Source organism: Poromitra crassiceps (assembly GCF_964638095.1).
Source record: "Poromitra crassiceps genome assembly, chromosome: 3".
In the NCBI taxonomy this organism is placed as follows: Eukaryota; Metazoa; Chordata; class Actinopteri; order Beryciformes; family Melamphaidae; genus Poromitra; species Poromitra crassiceps.
This window is the reverse complement of record NC_139625.1, coordinates 14,244,594-14,262,093: the sequence shown is the minus strand read 5'-3', so window position 1 is coordinate 14,262,093 and position 17,500 is coordinate 14,244,594. Positions and strand designations below refer to the sequence as shown.

Here is a 17,500-nt window from a genome sequence, read left to right as displayed (position 1 = left end):
GGGAAAGGCACCTCTCTCACAATTTTTTATAAAAAAATAAAGTTACATTCAGTTACTCAGACCGTTGTTCACAGTGTGTCATTATCATAACACACATACTACAGAAAAATGTAAGACACAATGTACTAACTTTTTTCTTTCTTTTTCCCCCCATTTATTCTGATTTTATACAGTGAGATCAAGCTTTGAAAGATGGTCTCAATACAATGAAATGGCTATTATGGGGACTAACATAATCACACATGAATACGATTGGGCTCATTGAATCCACAAGAGTCTCAGCTTTCCAGTCATACCCAATTTACAGTATGTCATTCCAAGACTGTTTAGGGACCCCAGTATGCAGAAATATTCAAAAACAATAGGCGAAAAAAGCATTTTTATACTGCATGAAAAAATAATTAATTTTTGTGTGCCAAAAACTGCATGGGATTAGCATAAAGTGGGCATGTCTGTAAAGGGGATACTTGTGGGTACCCATAGAACCCATTCTGATTCAGATATACGGTATTGAGGTGAGAGGTCAAGGGGGCCCTTTGAAAATGGCCGTGCCAGTTTATTTAACCCTTCCCAACAAGCTAGCATGACATGGTTGGTACCAATGGAGGCCTTAGGTCTTCTAGTTTCATATGATAGCAGACACTTCAGTCTAGCTTTATAAATGAGCCTGCGAGAGCCTCTGAAAGACAATCATATCAGCCGCCGAAGTGTCTTGCAAAAAGGGCACTTGGATCAGTCAAAGGCCAAAAGGGCAGGTGCTTGGGCACCACCCGGGGTCTATCTGTGCACGTCTCTGTGTTCCACTAACCTTCCTGTAGATCATGTGGCACATGGCCACTCTGATCTTCATGCCTGTTCTCATGACGTAGAAGAAGTAGAGGTGATGGAGCACGGCCAGGAAGAAGGTGCACAAAGACATGCCAGCTGCGTAGCCAAGGGCCTTATTCAGACTTGTCATGTCCTCTGGGTCGTAACTCTCAAAGTACCGAATCACGTTCCCCAGGAGCACTGGCTGGATCACCCTGACCACCTCCTGGAATCCAAGGGGAGAAGATATATGAATGATGATGAATGAATACATATGAAATGGAGCACTTTGTCCATAGTCAAAAAGATGATAATGCAAACCGGCCAGTCGCCAGATTATTTTCAGGCAATGATTCTCCCCACTCTCTCTCTCTCTCTCTCTCTCTCTCTCTCTATATATATATACAGTATATATATATATATATATATATATATATATATATATATATATACTGTATTTAAGACTAAAGATCTAAGACTTTTGTTATTAACACAAAAGGCTTATTTCTCTCAGATTTTGTGCACAAATTTGTTTAAACCTGTGTTAGAGAGCACTTCTCCTCCACCTGACAGGTGTGGCATATGATATCAAGATGCTGATTAAACAGCATGATTATTGCATTGGGCTGGTCACAATAAGTGGCCACGTCCACAGGAAGCTTTTTTTGAGATGCTAGCGAGCACTCCTTTTCCCAGCACCGCACCTGGCGTTTAGCGCTCTGGGCAGCTAGTGTAAGCTAGCACTTTTTTCGACAGCAACAAATAAGGGTCCGCGTTGTCCACGCTGTGTGTCTGTGCGCGTTTGAAGCGCTCTGGACACGATTTCCAAAACACTCCGACACGAAAAGAATGCTTCCTGTGGACACGGCCCCTAAAAGTCCCCTCAACATCAGCGGTAGTTTTGGTGACATGGACAAGGGTTATTATCGCAATAGGAATTGCGATAATTATTTTTCAGTCCATCTAAAACGGACTTGAAAAAAACCCCACTACATATAAATTGCAGTGGTCAATACTGCAATTTGAATTTTGTAATGAATCGTACTACAGCCTTAACACATACGTACCTCCAAGAGAGTAAAGACACCTAGCACTGCATACGACTTCCAGTAGCACTTAATGATGACTTTGGAGAGTCGAGGCGGTCTCAGCTCTTTGGCAGCCTTCTGAACCTCATAGTCCCAGTTTCTGTCAGAGAGGAAGATGCCATGTTACTTTTCTGTACACTCACTTGTGTGCATTGTGTCTTGAAAGACAGAATAATTGTGGAATTTGTCATGTTAGATTGAAAAATTATAACAATAAATGTCTCTATTAACTTAATACCAGTGATGACTAGAGTGCACTCGGTGGAGTGCATACCTCCGCCAACCTTTCTACAAAGTTTCATGGTGTTACGTGAATCCGTTTGGCAGGCAGCTAGGTGCCTTTTTGTGACTGGCCACGCCCCCTTTTGGCCAGTGGATGTGGAAAGTGAATCCCTTCTAAGTTGGCTCATGACCTACTTTTCTACAAAGTTTCGTGCAAATCCGTTGATAACTTTTTGAGATATCCTGCGGACAAACAAACAGGGGCGAAAATATGACCTCCTGGCAGAGGTAATAAAGAGGCAAAGTGAACTTGCTTCAGCACTGTACCAGAGATTTTCTTCCGCAATTTATTTTCCAATAGACATTTCGTAAAATGCCTATAAAAATTAGTTTTACTCTGTCAAACCAAACGGTTCAGCTATATTTAGAATCGGGAGAGACCATAGAACATTTCACTCAGACCAAAACTTAAAAGAACATCGATTTACTTTTTTAACCCGCAGTTTTGGTTCGAGTTAAATGTTATGCGGTCTCTCCTGTTTCTAAACATATCTGAACCGTTTGGTTTGAACAAGTAAAACTACTTTTATAAGCATTTTACGAAATGTCCATGGGAAAATAAATGGTGGATGAAAATCTCTGGTACAGAAACCATTTTTATATTTTACACAAATACTGACTCAACTATACAATATCATAAACACAACATATGAATTCTGAATTTGCAGAATTTCTCCTGTGAATCAATACAGTACCCCGTACCCCCCAGGGGGTTCCTCCGTACATAACCCCCCACTAAAAACATGCAGAAGATCGTCATCCGACCAGTGACGACAACATCTGAAGTTGGTCCCCGGGCGCTGGAAAGAAAAAGCGACCACTGCTCCTGGCCTGCCCCCTGGAGGAAAGGACAAGCCTGGATGGGTCAAATGCAGAGGACATATTTCACCGGCCACCGTCAGCATGAGTGTGTGTTGTGGCCGCATGCATGTGTTGTAGTGTTCGTTCGACAATAAAGACGGGCTTCCGTCTGAAATCGTGTTTTTTTTTTTTATCGTACAGTATCACAAATAGAGTTTGGGTTGCCCTAAGGAAAGAATTTCATGATCCATTCAGGCACTAATAAACCTAATTTTCATTCATCAGAAAAAGGCTGACAATAAGCAGTTACTAATTCATAGATTATGGAAAATCTGCCAGAACGCATAACAATAACACACTTGTAGCTGTCCATGAAACAACCCCAGTAATCAATGTCTTCCTTCACAAACTGCTATAAGGCTCCTCCATGACAGAAATGGATTTAGTGTGGCTTGGACATGGAAAATGAACAATTTCACGCAGCAATCCCAACAATTTGTTCATTTCAAGAACATCCACAATATTAAGATGGTGCATGTCCTTAATCTCTTTTATCTGAAGAGATAACGTTTCCAGTCTGTTCATCTCACTTCAATCGTTTTTATTGCAGCAAAATGGGATTGTCAAGCAGACAGACTGACCAACAAACCAAACCTGTCATAAATGTTGCATGCACTTGACAATTTATATGATAAAGTATCGCGATATTTGGCACACAAAATATCGCGATACTATGCTGAATCGTTTTATTGTGACACGCAGGCGCAGGGCCTCAAATGTCCCAAAGAAAATACTTCCAGACAATAAATGGCCCATGATTGTGAAAATGTATTTCCATTAAGCCCTTTTCCCACATGCGCTTTGTACCGCAAAATGACCGGTACGTGGTCTAATGCCTGCATGTGAGAAAGGCGCCGTGCCGGTATAAGCGCGACCCCGTCGTCGCGGAGATTTCACCACTTTCCAGCCTGTCAGAAGAGCGGTATGCGCTTTAGCGGATACTAGTGAGAAACGGGTGCAGTCATTTTCCGCGACACTCTCATGGGCGAGGTGTACACACGTTGCTTAATGTTCCAGCGGGCATAATCTAATCATTCGCGCACATTAAAGCAAACTGGCGAAATGATCTTGTGATAATAAGAGCAGTAGCCTATGTCAGCTTCATGTGTGGGTGTGCTGTGCTGATTTTCCCCTCTCCTCTCTGCTCGCTCTCTGGCCACAGTCCGTCCTCCTCCTTCAGTCACAGCCCGACAGGGCAAATGCATGAAGCGAAAGTGGAAGTATTTTGCTTACGTTGCCGACAGCGAAGGCAAGCCCGGACACATCAAATGAAGCCAGTCTGTAAAAAGTGCTTCAACGCGATGCAGGTGAACGGATAAACAAGCAAACTTATTTCACCATTCAGAGTTTTGCCGACACGTCACTCCCCCACTCGCTCTGCCCCCCCCCCCCCCCCCCACATACAGGCAATTTCGCTGATAGATTCCCACATGCGCGAGCCGAAGTGTGAAGGGAAATGTCCGATATTGACTTACAGGTAATTTTCCGGTACGCATGTGGGAAAAGGGCTTTAGTGATACATAACAGACTTGAAACTCATCTTTTTTTACAACTATTTTTTTTATATATATATATGTTTTATTTTCAAATTTTTACAGGACAATAAACAAACAAACAAATACATTTTTGACATTTAGCATTGTAATGTGGTGCTACCAGCCGCAAAAGGTGCCTACGTGCTTGCACAAGACATTGTGCACGGGAAACCAGCCGGTCAAGCCGTCCATCATCTAGTCTCTTAAAACAGACTGTCTCATCTACATCCGGCGAATGCAGCTATACACAGTCTGTACGTTACACCCCCAGAACATGCACAAGGAAGTTGGGAAAAAACCTTCAGACAGGAAAGAAGTTTGACGGAATCCGACCAATCATGATACGTGTGTCCACGAAAAATGCGGCATATTGGATTCTGATTGGACTAATGAGCGGAAAACCCGCCTTTCTACTTCCCATTCCGGTTGGTGCATGATTCTCCCCCACGAAGTACAGACGGTATGGCGGAAGCATTTGAAAATTGCGGAAGCCAACTCGTCTGTTCTAAGAGACTATCCATCATCCCCAACCTCAGTCACTAGTCATTCTTAACCTGGTCAAAGTAGGCCAAAAAGTGGTCCCAGACATTTGAGAACCCTCTAAGCGAGTTGGCTCTCAGGAACCTCAGTCTCTCCATCTGTATAACAGAGATCATGTCCATTAGCCACACCTGAAAAGAACGTGAAGAAGAGGACTTCCATCCCTTTAAAATGAGTCTTTTGGCGACAGTTGTCCCCAGTGTCAGAGATTGTTGCACAGCTGTAGGGAAGTTCAGAGAGGACTCCGAGCAGCCGAAGATGGTGAGTTCTGCCTCCGGCTGCAGGGTTATTTTGTAGGCCTTAGAGTACCAGTCAAATATTTTAGCGCAGACTCCCATTCATAACTCGTTGTTTTAAGCAAGATTTTTTCACCCAATTACAGCATGCTGTAGCCTGCGGCTCAGAGACAGAAATAGATGCAACCAGTTTGCTGGCATGCTCTTTTGCACTTTAATCTACATGGAGGCAGCAGCCCTAAGGCAGTAGTATATTACTATTACAACTTTCTTATTTTGATATATCTGATTTATTGAAAGACTTGCAATTGTAAACCACACAATAAGGTCTTCTGGATTTCCCCGCCGGTCTTGCCTGCACATTTGTAAGCTATTCATGTGTCTTGTATTCGTTACCTTACAAGCACATTCCAAAAGGTCCAGTCCCAGCTAAGTTTTGGTTCCTCTTCGGTTATTCCCTCCCACGCAAGGAACAACCACAAGCTGACATATTTGTTACCGATTGGCTCAGGCAGGGCTGTACAGTGCTACATATAATTATGTAGCACGTGCGATGAATGAATTTACCACAGTAGCAGTAACAGTAGCGTGCGCAAAATCATATTAGAATATTCCCTCTAAACAAAACACATTTGCTCGAATATATTCGAATACTTTAAAAAAAATCAGTGCGTGGCAAGGCAAACCAATACAACCAGAGAGCTTATATAACTACTTAGTATATTTATTTGAACATAAACATTGTTTTTTTCCCATATTGATTCAGTCAGTACTAATACAGTAGTAGCTTACACTTTATAATAATACAAAAATAAATTATAATATATATATAAATATAATTATAAATATAATTATAAAAAAAAAAAAAATAATAATAATAATAATAATAATAATAATAATAATAACAATAATAACAATAATAACAATGCATTTTAATATTAATTTTCATATTTGAATATTAATTTTCATATTTGAATATTAATTTTCATATTTGAATATTATTTTAATTTTTATATTCAAATATATGTTCAAATATAGAATATTCTTTGACAGCCCTAACGTACAGCCCTGTCAGGGGGACTACATCTTTCGTGGGCAACAAAATGTTAACCATTTCCCAGCAGAAGTCAAAGTCAAAGTCAAAGTCGAAGTCGAAGTCATTGCAAGACAACACTTCAACAACAGTGTGGTGTGATGTTGGTCCTTTTGGACTTGGCTGGTTCCTACTAAACTACTGTGCTAACTATGGGCAGCAGTGACATACTGCACATGATTTTAAAGCCACCATACCTCTGCAGCTCCTGGCCCAGTCTCTCGGACCCGTCCTCCGCCAGAACTTTGTACATGTCATCTTCCCCCAGCTTGCGTTTGTATCCAATGCGGAATAACGGATTTAGCCAGCTAAATGAGAAACAATGACAGGAGGAGTACAGAGAGAAAGAGAAGGAGGACAGTGCATCAACTCATGGTTGTATTCTAGGGGTGTCACGATACACTCAGTTCACGATACGATACGTATCACGATACTGGGTTCACGATAACGATACGATACGATACGATACGATTTTAACAATATTTTTTAAAACTTGAATAATGACAATATATGACTGGAAAAGTAGTATTTTATTTGAAATGCACAAATACAAAACATGCTGTTGTGGGAAATTGTTATTACAATAACAACTAGAAAAAACATGAGATTGGAGATAAGGCTTATCTTGAAATAGAATGAGTTACACCGTCACTTAGATTTACTTTGAACTAAAAGGTTTCTCAGCAGTATAAATTCTCATTATGCATCTTCAGTTTTTCTTCAAACTCAAACAACAAGACTTTTCTTAATCTATTTTTTATGTATCTTCAGTTTTTCCTGTCAAGTAAACAGTTTTGCCAGAAACTCAATTGAATGGTTTCTCTCCTGTATAACTTCTCATGTGTCTCTGAACTACTTTCCACACATTGAACTTCAACAAACAAAGACGTTTCTTAGTCTATTTAAAAAAAAAAAAAAAAAAAAAAAAAATCGCGATATGAGATTTCATCTCAACGATACATATCGTGACGTTTTACTATCGCGAAATTTCGTGGGACGATATATTGTGACACCCCTATTGTATTCAGATGATCACTTGGTGTAACAATATTCAATCAATGCCACCGGACAGCACTAGAATATACCATCTATTCATTCGTAACAGTTGCTGACTGCATTGATGTGAATAAACTGACCATCTGCTGTCTCAATTAAGCTAATTTTTAAAGCTAGAGTGGTATCATGTTAAACTAGAAGACATAAGGCATCCATTGGTCCCAACCATGCCATGCTAGCTTGTCGGGAAGCGGGCTAAATAACGCTCCAAAGTTAGGCTAAATTTTGGCAGGGGAAAAAATGGCATGGCCACTTTCAAATGGGCCCCCTTGCTCTCTCACCTCAAGATATCTGATTGAGAATGGGTTCTATGGGTGCCCACGAGTCTCCCCTTTACAGACATGCATTGTCCACTTTATGCTAATCCCATGCAGTCGTTAGAGAGAGCAGTCTAGTCTAGCAGCATGTCACGAGGTGATAAGTCCCCGCTAAGTCACGCATTTTATTTAATTAAACAACCCTCACAGCTCATATACATTGATTTCCTCTGCCAGCACAGCAGTGCAATAACATTACTGACTTTGTCACTCTGTTGTGGACAATTCATTTAAAGTTTATGAAACTGCATCAATGCTGCTAGAAATAGACAGAACAATCCCGGAAGCGAGGTGATTTTACCATAAAAGCACTTTACTGGGTAGATACACAAAAAAAAGAATAGAACTTAAGAGTCGACTCACTACAGGTTTAAAATTGACTTTTCGAAGGCAGCAGATATTCCTCCAATTGATCTGTGTTCTGTATATTTCAGATCGCACACACAGGACAAAAACGATCCAACGCCGTGCATCAACAAGGCTATTACTTTATTTAACTGCCATTATTGTGAAGGTTCTAACCAAAAGTTTCCGTTTTATTCTGGCTGACTTGACGCTGCTCGGCGTTGATTTTTTACATTTTGACATTTTGACATTTTGCGGAAGAGGGAGAGAGAGAAATAGTTAATGTTTGTTAATATACTATAAATGCTCACTATTGGAAGTACCACCCTGTTTAATTACCTGTTTTGTTGTTATTCTGAATAGATTTTGGTCAACAATAGTGTTCTATTTTATCACATTCGATTTTTCTCTTCCTCTTTGAATATCTTCGGATTTTGTGACGTGTTACTGAGTAACAAAATGTCTTGTTTTTTGTTTTTGTAATTACTAAGTGTTACTATAGTATGCTTTGGCAATATAAGATGCACCTTATCATGTCAATAAAGTCCTTCTGAATTTGAAAGAAAAAGAGAGAGAGAAAGAGAGAGAGAGCGCATCTTCACAATCTCCTCCTTACCTATCTACACTCCCAGACAATCACGGCATTTGCAAACGAAGACGGGGTCCAGAGTGTCTGTTTATGCAAACAGCTCAAGGCTCAAAACAATAACGGAGTGCAAATCCATACAGAACTTGTTTACATTACTCACAGGGGGCACCGGTAGATCTGTATAGGGGCCCGGGCCACCTGCTGGGGTGAGGGTGTCTGAGGTGGGGGTGGGGAGGGGGGGGGGGGGCTGCTAAACTGATGGGGGAATCTGGATTGGATGGAGCTGTTTAGGGAGGGAGTGTCTGAGGTGGAGGGGAGGCGTTATTTCGAATCGCACATAGGTCACGCAAAAACCACGCCCTGTGCCCGCCTACGCAGCAGTCAAGCGCCGGGATTGGCCAGGTGCCCATGCTCACGTGAGCCAATGGGACGATGATTTATTGACAAGCTCCAGGTGCGCTAGAAGCACACTGACAAGGCCTCAGCCTGTATGCAGCTCGGCGTGCTGCTGCCAACATGATTTCGGTAAAAGGGTAAATTAACAATGTTTTAACTAATTTTTCTCCATCAAAACTTCTTAGCAAAACTAACACAGTTAGATTGTTCTTATAGCGCAACTTTTTTCATCTCTTCTTAATCTATCATCACCACGGGCAAAGATGGTTAAATTTCACACTAAACAATTAGCATCCTGAAAATCTGTGCCAAGATCGGCGCGGCCTGGGGTCCTTCAGGCTAGAGCGAGGTGCTCGGCGCAGGCGAATGACGTGCAGCGCACAGGCCTTCTTGAGGCGTCCTCTCTGCCCATGGTAGGATTGCCTTTACCCCGGGAGGGTCTGGTGAGATGAAGGAGGAGCCCGGCCTGGAGTCACCCACAGGGCTAGACCCTCCATGCACCGAAGGGTCTTACAATACTGCGGTGTAGCACTAACCCTATTGCAGCGGATTGGGCGTGATCAACACTTCCGCGGGCAACGTTGCAGACAGAGTAGGAAGGCTGATCCGTGAGCGGCTGCTTCTGGGACGCGGGTGGGGGTTAATCGGCCTCGGCTGGGTCTACTGGGCGAGGGTGTATGATGTTGACAGACCCGAAACACCTTACGACCCCAGCTAACATAACTAGGGGTGCACCGATCACGTTTTTTGCCACCGATCACCGATTGCCGATCACCTATGAGAAATATCTGCCCAACCGATCATCGACCGATCACCGATTACCGATCACCGATATATATATATATATTTATTTTATATTTTGTAGGCTAAAGGAAACTGCCAACATGAGACAGATGGGAGTTCAACCGTTTAGTTGTCAGTTCTCTTCAGTACAGTACAGCAGTATAGGCTTTTTACAGCATTATGACAGGAATAGTAGGATTGTGTGTGGTCTGGAAAAAGGAGGCAATAAAATATACAAACAGGTCAGTAACCAAGCTTGCTGTTATATAGGCCAATTATAGTGATAATTAACAACTAATAATATATAAATGATAATTAGGTAAACTGTAAGTCAGTTACTCTTAAACACCAGTCTTGAACCATGACTAAAGCCAAAGAGCTCCCACTCATAGAACCGGGGTTATGCACAATAACCGTCATACATTGGGATCCGCATCGAACGAACATCAAAACGACCCGCCCATCGAGGCCGAGTTACAGTGTTATAATTAGCAGCACTATGAGTGCGATCTACATAATGGTGACAGGGTTACATGACGGGAGAAACAACAGAATCACAAGCTACACACGAGCTAAACTCCATCTGAGTAGTGGCATTAATTAGCGCATCCGTCTGAATGGAGCGCACATCCACATAGCAGCACACTTTCGCTTCCTTCAAAGTGCCCGCGGGAACATCAATGCTTGCGTGGAAATTGTCTGTGTGTGCGCGTGCACTACCCCGACTACCACGTTAATCTGGGACTTTAATACACACGGATTTAACAGCATGCAAATGCCTCGGTAGGCGGGAGGACTGGAGATAACTTCTATCTGCTGAGTCTGCTCTAATCACCAGCTGATTTGTGTGATTCAAAGACGCAAGAGGTGTGTTGACAGTCTGGTGCGGTGTGTGCATGGAGGTGAGTACACTGATGAAAGCAAAGCGTGTGCTTTGCAACACAATGATATAAACGTTAGAGCACAATATGAAAGTTAAACGATAGACATTGAAGACATGAAAATGGGCTGCCTCATGTTTCTCACGTGCAGCATGATCGGCTATGCGATCGGCAAAATTAAAGGAATATCGGAAACAGCAGATCACATATTTGAGGTCCAAATCGGCCGATACAGATTGCGTGCAGATCGATCGGTGCACCCCTAAACATAACTGATGACGCATCCCAGCGCATGCTGTAGTATGTATTTTAAAACTGTGTAACAAATTGTATCAATCCAAAGATTGGCTGCAACAACGTCTATACAACTTCTATATACTTCTCATCATAATGTTCTCAGCCCAATACACTCTAAACTTTCAACATTTGAATAGACGCCTAATGCTAACCAAAACACGTTTAGGACACGTTTATGACTAGAAAGAAACACATGACACACAGTGTTAAGCAGCAGCTCAAATTAATCTTCAGGTTCCCAGCTTTCAGATAATGTGGCATTATACTGTTTACCTGCTATCTCTCCCTAAAGACCCCCCCACCCCCACCCCCGTTTGCCTTAAATAATAATAATAATAATATAATAATAATAATAATAAAGTGTTGGTAGTGGGTGGATTGGAGTGAAAAATGCGGCTAATCAACACTTCGGATGGGACCTAGTATGATGTGGGCTTTTGGGGTATCAGTGTCATTGGTAGGACAGCTGACCTGCCCCCCCATATATATATATATATATATAGTATATATGACCATCAGAAAGCAGGGGCAGCCAAGGCACTCTTCCAAAAGGTTAAAAAAGCTTTAATTTAAAATGCTTAGTAGAACAATAAAAAATATTGTTATATGACCATTTGATTACGACTAATTTGCATACAGCAGTAGGCAATCTGTGTGTGTGCGTGCGTGCGTGCGTGCGTGCGTGTGTGTGTGTGTGTGTGCGTGTGTGCGTGAGCTGGCACAGTCGTATACATTTCCCCTATCAAACGTGTGCCTGCCCTGCCACATGACTCAGCAGGAAACTATCACTAAAAGGCAAAGAGAAACAACGGGAGGCTCTCCTCTCCTCTCCTCTCCTCAGCGTGCTGCGTGACCAGTGACCACGGCGCTAATCTGAGTGTATAGAAGTTGATTCAGGAGTATGTGTAAACTAACTGACCTTCATCTTTCAAGCAGCGTGGAGGAACCTTTTGAAGCGAATGTGGAATTGGGTCTGTTCACTCTGTTGAATATTTAGGCTTAATAGACAATTGTGTTTCCTTACTCGTGTTTGCAAAGTTCTGTCAAAACGTTACAGTGTTCCGGGGTACCTATAGGTTCACCATTTCATTAGGAAGCGCAAACATTGTACACAGTTGATAAACTAGTACTAGTCTATTAATAATAAGTAGGCACGTTTCGTTTTAATTCACCCGTTAGCAACCGGCGGTTACAGTATAGGTCAACTTACCAGAAGAACACCTGGGAGAACAGATTGGCCGTCGCCAGCGGGTTGGTCTTGGCATCTTTCGTCACTTTCTCCATGTTGCGCCGTGTGTCTGAACTCCTCCGCGGTACCTACCTTTCCCCCCCGTAGGCTACTGCGTGTCCTCCGAAACACGAGGATACTCCTGCGCTTGTGCGCTATGTTGTGTAACTTCGTAGCTGGTACATGTTTTACTCACTTCTTCCATAGCGTGCGAAGCCAGAAGAAGAGAAAACCCCAAACCCCGTGCGTGACGTGTGACCCAATCCCCGCCCCTCAACACACGCGATTGGCTGACAAAATGATGGTCGCCGCATGCGCGTTTAGCATTGGGGATATCAAGGAGAAGGTACTACTGTTAGCCTACTTGTTACATCATCATACATTCCTTGGTAAAGGTGGTGGGGAGGGCGTGGTGGTGGTGGTGGTGGGCTACATTCACTGACTGCCAGTGGGGCTAGGCTATGTCTACATTTTGGTGAAAATATTGGTAAAAGTTGATTAGGGAACATATTAGCTATATGGGATTTTCTCAATAGTTGAATAATTTCTCTCCATACTATGTATGTGATACTACTAGCACCGTATGCACCATAGCCTACTGGGCAAAGCATACTAAAAGCCCAATTCATGTGCAAACAACTTCCTTTTACAGTCTGCTATAAGCACTGATTAGGATGCTATTGAGGGTAAACCCATAGTTTATGGGCTATACTTGTAGAATACAATAGTGCAGAATGTACCTTTTTCTCAGCAGGTGTTTTCGTGTGTCACAGCTAACACACAGGTGTAACTAATAACATTAACGGTGGTTCCATTCCAGTTAGGTGCATGCTGGCGCTTGCACTGGAACACATTCGGAATGGAAGCGCCATTAATGTTAGTTACACATGTGTTTAACTTTACTCTGCTATATGACACATTTAAATGGCTGCTGCTATGAAAAAGGTCCATAAGGTGCTAATACGTGGTTTGTAATGTGACTAACAATGAACTGAAACACTATGCATGTTAATAAGCCACTTATTAATAGTTAATATCCTAATATATGAAGTCCAATTCACCCCCATAAAATTAAATAAAGGAGATTAAAATATACCAGAATATACCACCATACATCATAGTCCCTATAGGAATGACAGAAATGAATCATAAATATTATATTAGAGATATTATAATGATGCCATAGGTCAGTAGTTCGTGGGGTCCACGAGGGGGTTGCTGGAATCATTTATTGTCACTATAATTCCAACCATAACACAATGACAGAAAGTATGACTATTTTGGTCATGGGTTTGTATATTAAAACATCTAAAAGCAAAAATCTTATCAGATGGGGGACCCTGGGACAAAATCTGATCAGATGGGGTCTGTGGCCTTGATGAAGGAAAAAGGTTGAGAAGCGCACTGCAGAGGTGATCACCACTAGCCTGGTAAACCAGCCGGTCACGTGAACGGCTGGTTTACCAGGCTAGATCACCACAGGGATGATAGTGATTTTGACCGGCTGGTTTACCAGGCTAGATCACCACAGGGATGATAGTGATTTTGACCGGCTGGTTTACCAGGCTAGATCACCACAGGGATGATAGTGATTTTCCATTAGGTGTATTCAATACTTATACGGGAATCTGTAAATGCTGTTTTGTCAACCATGCACTTGTCATCTACTGTCCGTGTGTGTGTGTGTGTGTGTGTGTGTGTGTGTGTGTGTGTGTGTGTGCGAGTGCGTGCGCGCGTGTGCGTGTGTGTGAACATGCTTGTTTTGTATGTAATATGACTTGCAAACATTGGCAAACATGGCTGCCATGTGGTTTCAGCCTCTGACCTATCACATGCTAGCCTAGCACACGACAGAATTAGTATGATGCAGACACACCGACAGACCCCAAATTGAATATAATTATGCTTCACTGGCATGATAGAACATGAAAACTCTCTCTCTCAGACACACACACACACACACACACACACACACACACACACACACGTACAATAAACAGAAGTCATAAAGTCATAAAATGACGGTCACCTGTCATTACTGCTGACAAGGAAATGGAATTGCTCACGCGTGCAATTCTCCCAATGAGTTTGAGTTGAAGGTGCCACTTTTGAAAGCCACACAGTTCATTTAGAAATCACTTGTTTGTGGAGTGAGGCGAAATAGAATTCAATCAACAGAATGCATTCAACCCCCCCCCCCCCCCCCCCCCCCGCTTGTATTATCGGCTCAATATACAGCCTTTCTGTATATAGCATATCTGTCTGTTTGTCTTTCTCTTTTGTTCCTCAAACAAAAGGCACACACACACACACATACACACACACACACACACACACACACACACACACACGCACAAAACACACACAGGTGAGAGGATATCCCATAAATAACTGGCGGGCTAGATGACAGATGCCCTCTGACACACTCCAGGTGGTTCTTCCGCTGACATAAAAGACCCCCCAAACAAAAGGCACCCACACACACACACAGACACACACACACACACACACACACACACACACACACACACACACACACACACACACGCACACACACAATTTGGTCAAGGAAAGTGTTAAGGACACCCAGTCACGTGTAATCTAGGCTGCAAGCTAAACAGTAACTACAAACATCCCCCTATTGCCTATTGTCCTAAGATTGTAAAAAAGACAGTAACAATCCAACGATAACAGGCAAGCGGCCCTCACACTGTGAATTGTTCTCCGCCTGTAGATGTTTGTAGCTAGCAGAGGGAGAGCAGCCAGCGGGAGATTAGCATGCTCAAGACCCCATTCCCACGCCAACAGAGCCTTGTGATAGGCCTAATCTTTGTGATAGGCCTAATCTTTTTTTTTGCATAACAAGTCTCTCCTCCACTCACCTTCTGTGTTTCCAGGGTCTTTGCTCCCCGAAGTGAACACATCATGTGAAGATAAACACTAATAGGTACAAAGATGGTGATCTCAGTTGTTCATAGAGGCATCATTTTCAATGCCGTTGAACCGTGCGATGGAGATCGTGCGGATGACCAGTTTTCAATCCAATTCAATATAACTTTATGTATCTCACTTGTGGCAATTTAATGGATGCAGTTAAAAGGTACAAAGACGCATTCAAAACAAGAAATAAGTTCGGGCAGATTACCAGACACACTTGTCTGTTTGTTTGCATATTTGTACACTCGGTTCTCAGCCTCGAGCCGCATCGCTAGCATATTTGAGGTATTAAACTGCAGAGTGCAGGTGGAGGTTAGCTGTCATATGAAATTACAATAGCTTATTCGTCTTTAAAATTGGTAATGCTCCTAGCACTAAGGTGCTTATCATGTAGTCTAGAAAGGGATCACCTATACGCGAAGAGGTTGAATTGCTATTGCCTGGGTCTTTTCTCAGGACCTGCTGAGAGTAAAACTGAGGTGACATGGAGGCAGCGTTGGGCAAGTTACTTTCAAAATGTAATATACTACATATTACTAGTTACTTTCATTTGAAACTAATAAGTTACTTTACAATATTACTGTCTGTGTGGAGGAACTCATTACTTATATCACACTACTTTTGCATTACTTTCACCAAAATAACTGCAGTGGCAGAATGACATCGCTGCCCCGGAACCATCCCGAAAAAGAATTTCAACCATCTTGAAGTCAGTGTAAAGTTTAAACCGTCCAAAATTCGAAATGTTATCCTTTTCCTTTTGTTATTGTCATCTATAGTGGTTATTGGCATAAAAACACACAGTTCGATTAGGAAATGATTGTATCTTTATATAAATATGTGGTTTGAAAAAAATTATTTACTCAATTTGTAACTTGTGTTACTTGTCAAAGTAACTAGTATAATATTACTGAAATCCTATTGGTAATAAGTTATATTATTGAGTTACTGCTAAAAGTGATATATTACTTGTAATATATTACTTTTTGTAATGCGTTACCCCCAACACTGCATGGAGGTAACGCAGTGGTTTTATAGGTTGTGCTGATATTATGCTGCCAGAAAGTGTTCTTCTGTCCTCCTGATTCAACTAGAAGAAAAAGACATTCTCAAATGAAACACTGTAAATAGTAGTTAGGAGCTTTCTACTCTCTCCGCCTTAAGCTGCGTCATACATTGCCATCTTTGTTTGTCTATTTTTAATTATAGTGACTGTGTTTATTGTAAACACAATTATTGTCAGTGCGTAGCAAGTGATGCTCATGTAACCCGTGTTGTCTCTCCTGTCCCCGCAGCTGGGGATCGAACCAGGAGCCTCTGGCATGGGAGGCAGACACTCTAGCACGGAGGCTAAAAGCCACGGGCTCGTAATGCTAGGAAGCTAGCATCTGCCGAACATCTCTTGAGGTCTCGGAGAGGTTGGTGAGGTTTACTTACTGCATGGTTATTTTATTTAGTCAGAAAGTGACCTGTGATTCACCTGTCCAAACAATCGGAAATTGAAGTGAACCCAGCCACAGCCAGTTAATGATTAGAGATGAGCTAGTCACACTGTCCACCTGGTTGCAGGGCAGGGAGGTATACGGGAAAAAGCTGGAAAGCAAAAGCTCCAGGAAAAATAATGTGAGGGATCTGGTATGAAAAAGATCACAGGCTTCAAGATGAAGGTCGACCAGGTTGAGGAAACCCTGGACAGAGCCAATGAGCTGAACACCTTCAACAGGTTCAGTACAAGACCCCCCAGCCACACAGACGCCATAGCCTCCCTGCCCCCACAGCTGCCTCCCTCTCACACCTCCCCGGTGGCCAAAAGACCACAGGCTCGCACCCTCACCCCCCCCCCCCAACCCTCACTGTGGACTTCAAAACAGCACCACCAACATCTCTCCTAGCCCCAACGTCCTGAAGACCTGTGCAGACCAGGCCAGCTACAGGGATTCTACAGCACCCCTTCAATCTAAAAACACGAAAAAACACGATTTCAGACGGCAGCCCGTCTTTATTGTCACACGAACACACTACAACACATGCATGCGGCCACAACACACACTCATGCTGACGGTGGCCGGTGAAATATATGTCCTCTGCATTTGACCCATCCAGGCTTGTCCTTTCCTCCGGGGGGCAGGCCAGGAGCAGTGGTCGCTTTTTCTTTCCAGTGCCCGGGGACCATCATTGGACCAACTTCAGATGTTGTCGTCACTGGTCGGATGACGATCTTCTGCATGT

The 17,500-nt window shown here is 42.6% G+C and overlaps 1 protein-coding gene across 1 annotated transcript in view; it reads right to left on the bottom strand.

The window, feature by feature from the left end:
- abcc4 (ATP binding cassette subfamily C member 4 (PEL blood group)) overlaps positions 1-12,458 on the bottom strand; it is a 53,619-nt gene extending 41,161 nt beyond the window's left edge. The window contains exons 1-4 of the mRNA XM_083634352.1: positions 12,317-12,458; positions 6,640-6,750; positions 1,875-1,995; positions 809-1,033 (exon numbers count right to left, since the gene is read on the bottom strand). Of these exons, the coding sequence (XP_083490478.1) occupies positions 809-1,033; positions 1,875-1,995; positions 6,640-6,750; positions 12,317-12,390 (531 nt within the window). The 5' untranslated portion in view covers positions 12,391-12,458. The remainder of the gene's footprint in view (positions 1-808; positions 1,034-1,874; positions 1,996-6,639; positions 6,751-12,316) is intronic.
- Positions 12,459-17,500: the final 5,042 nt, after the last annotated feature.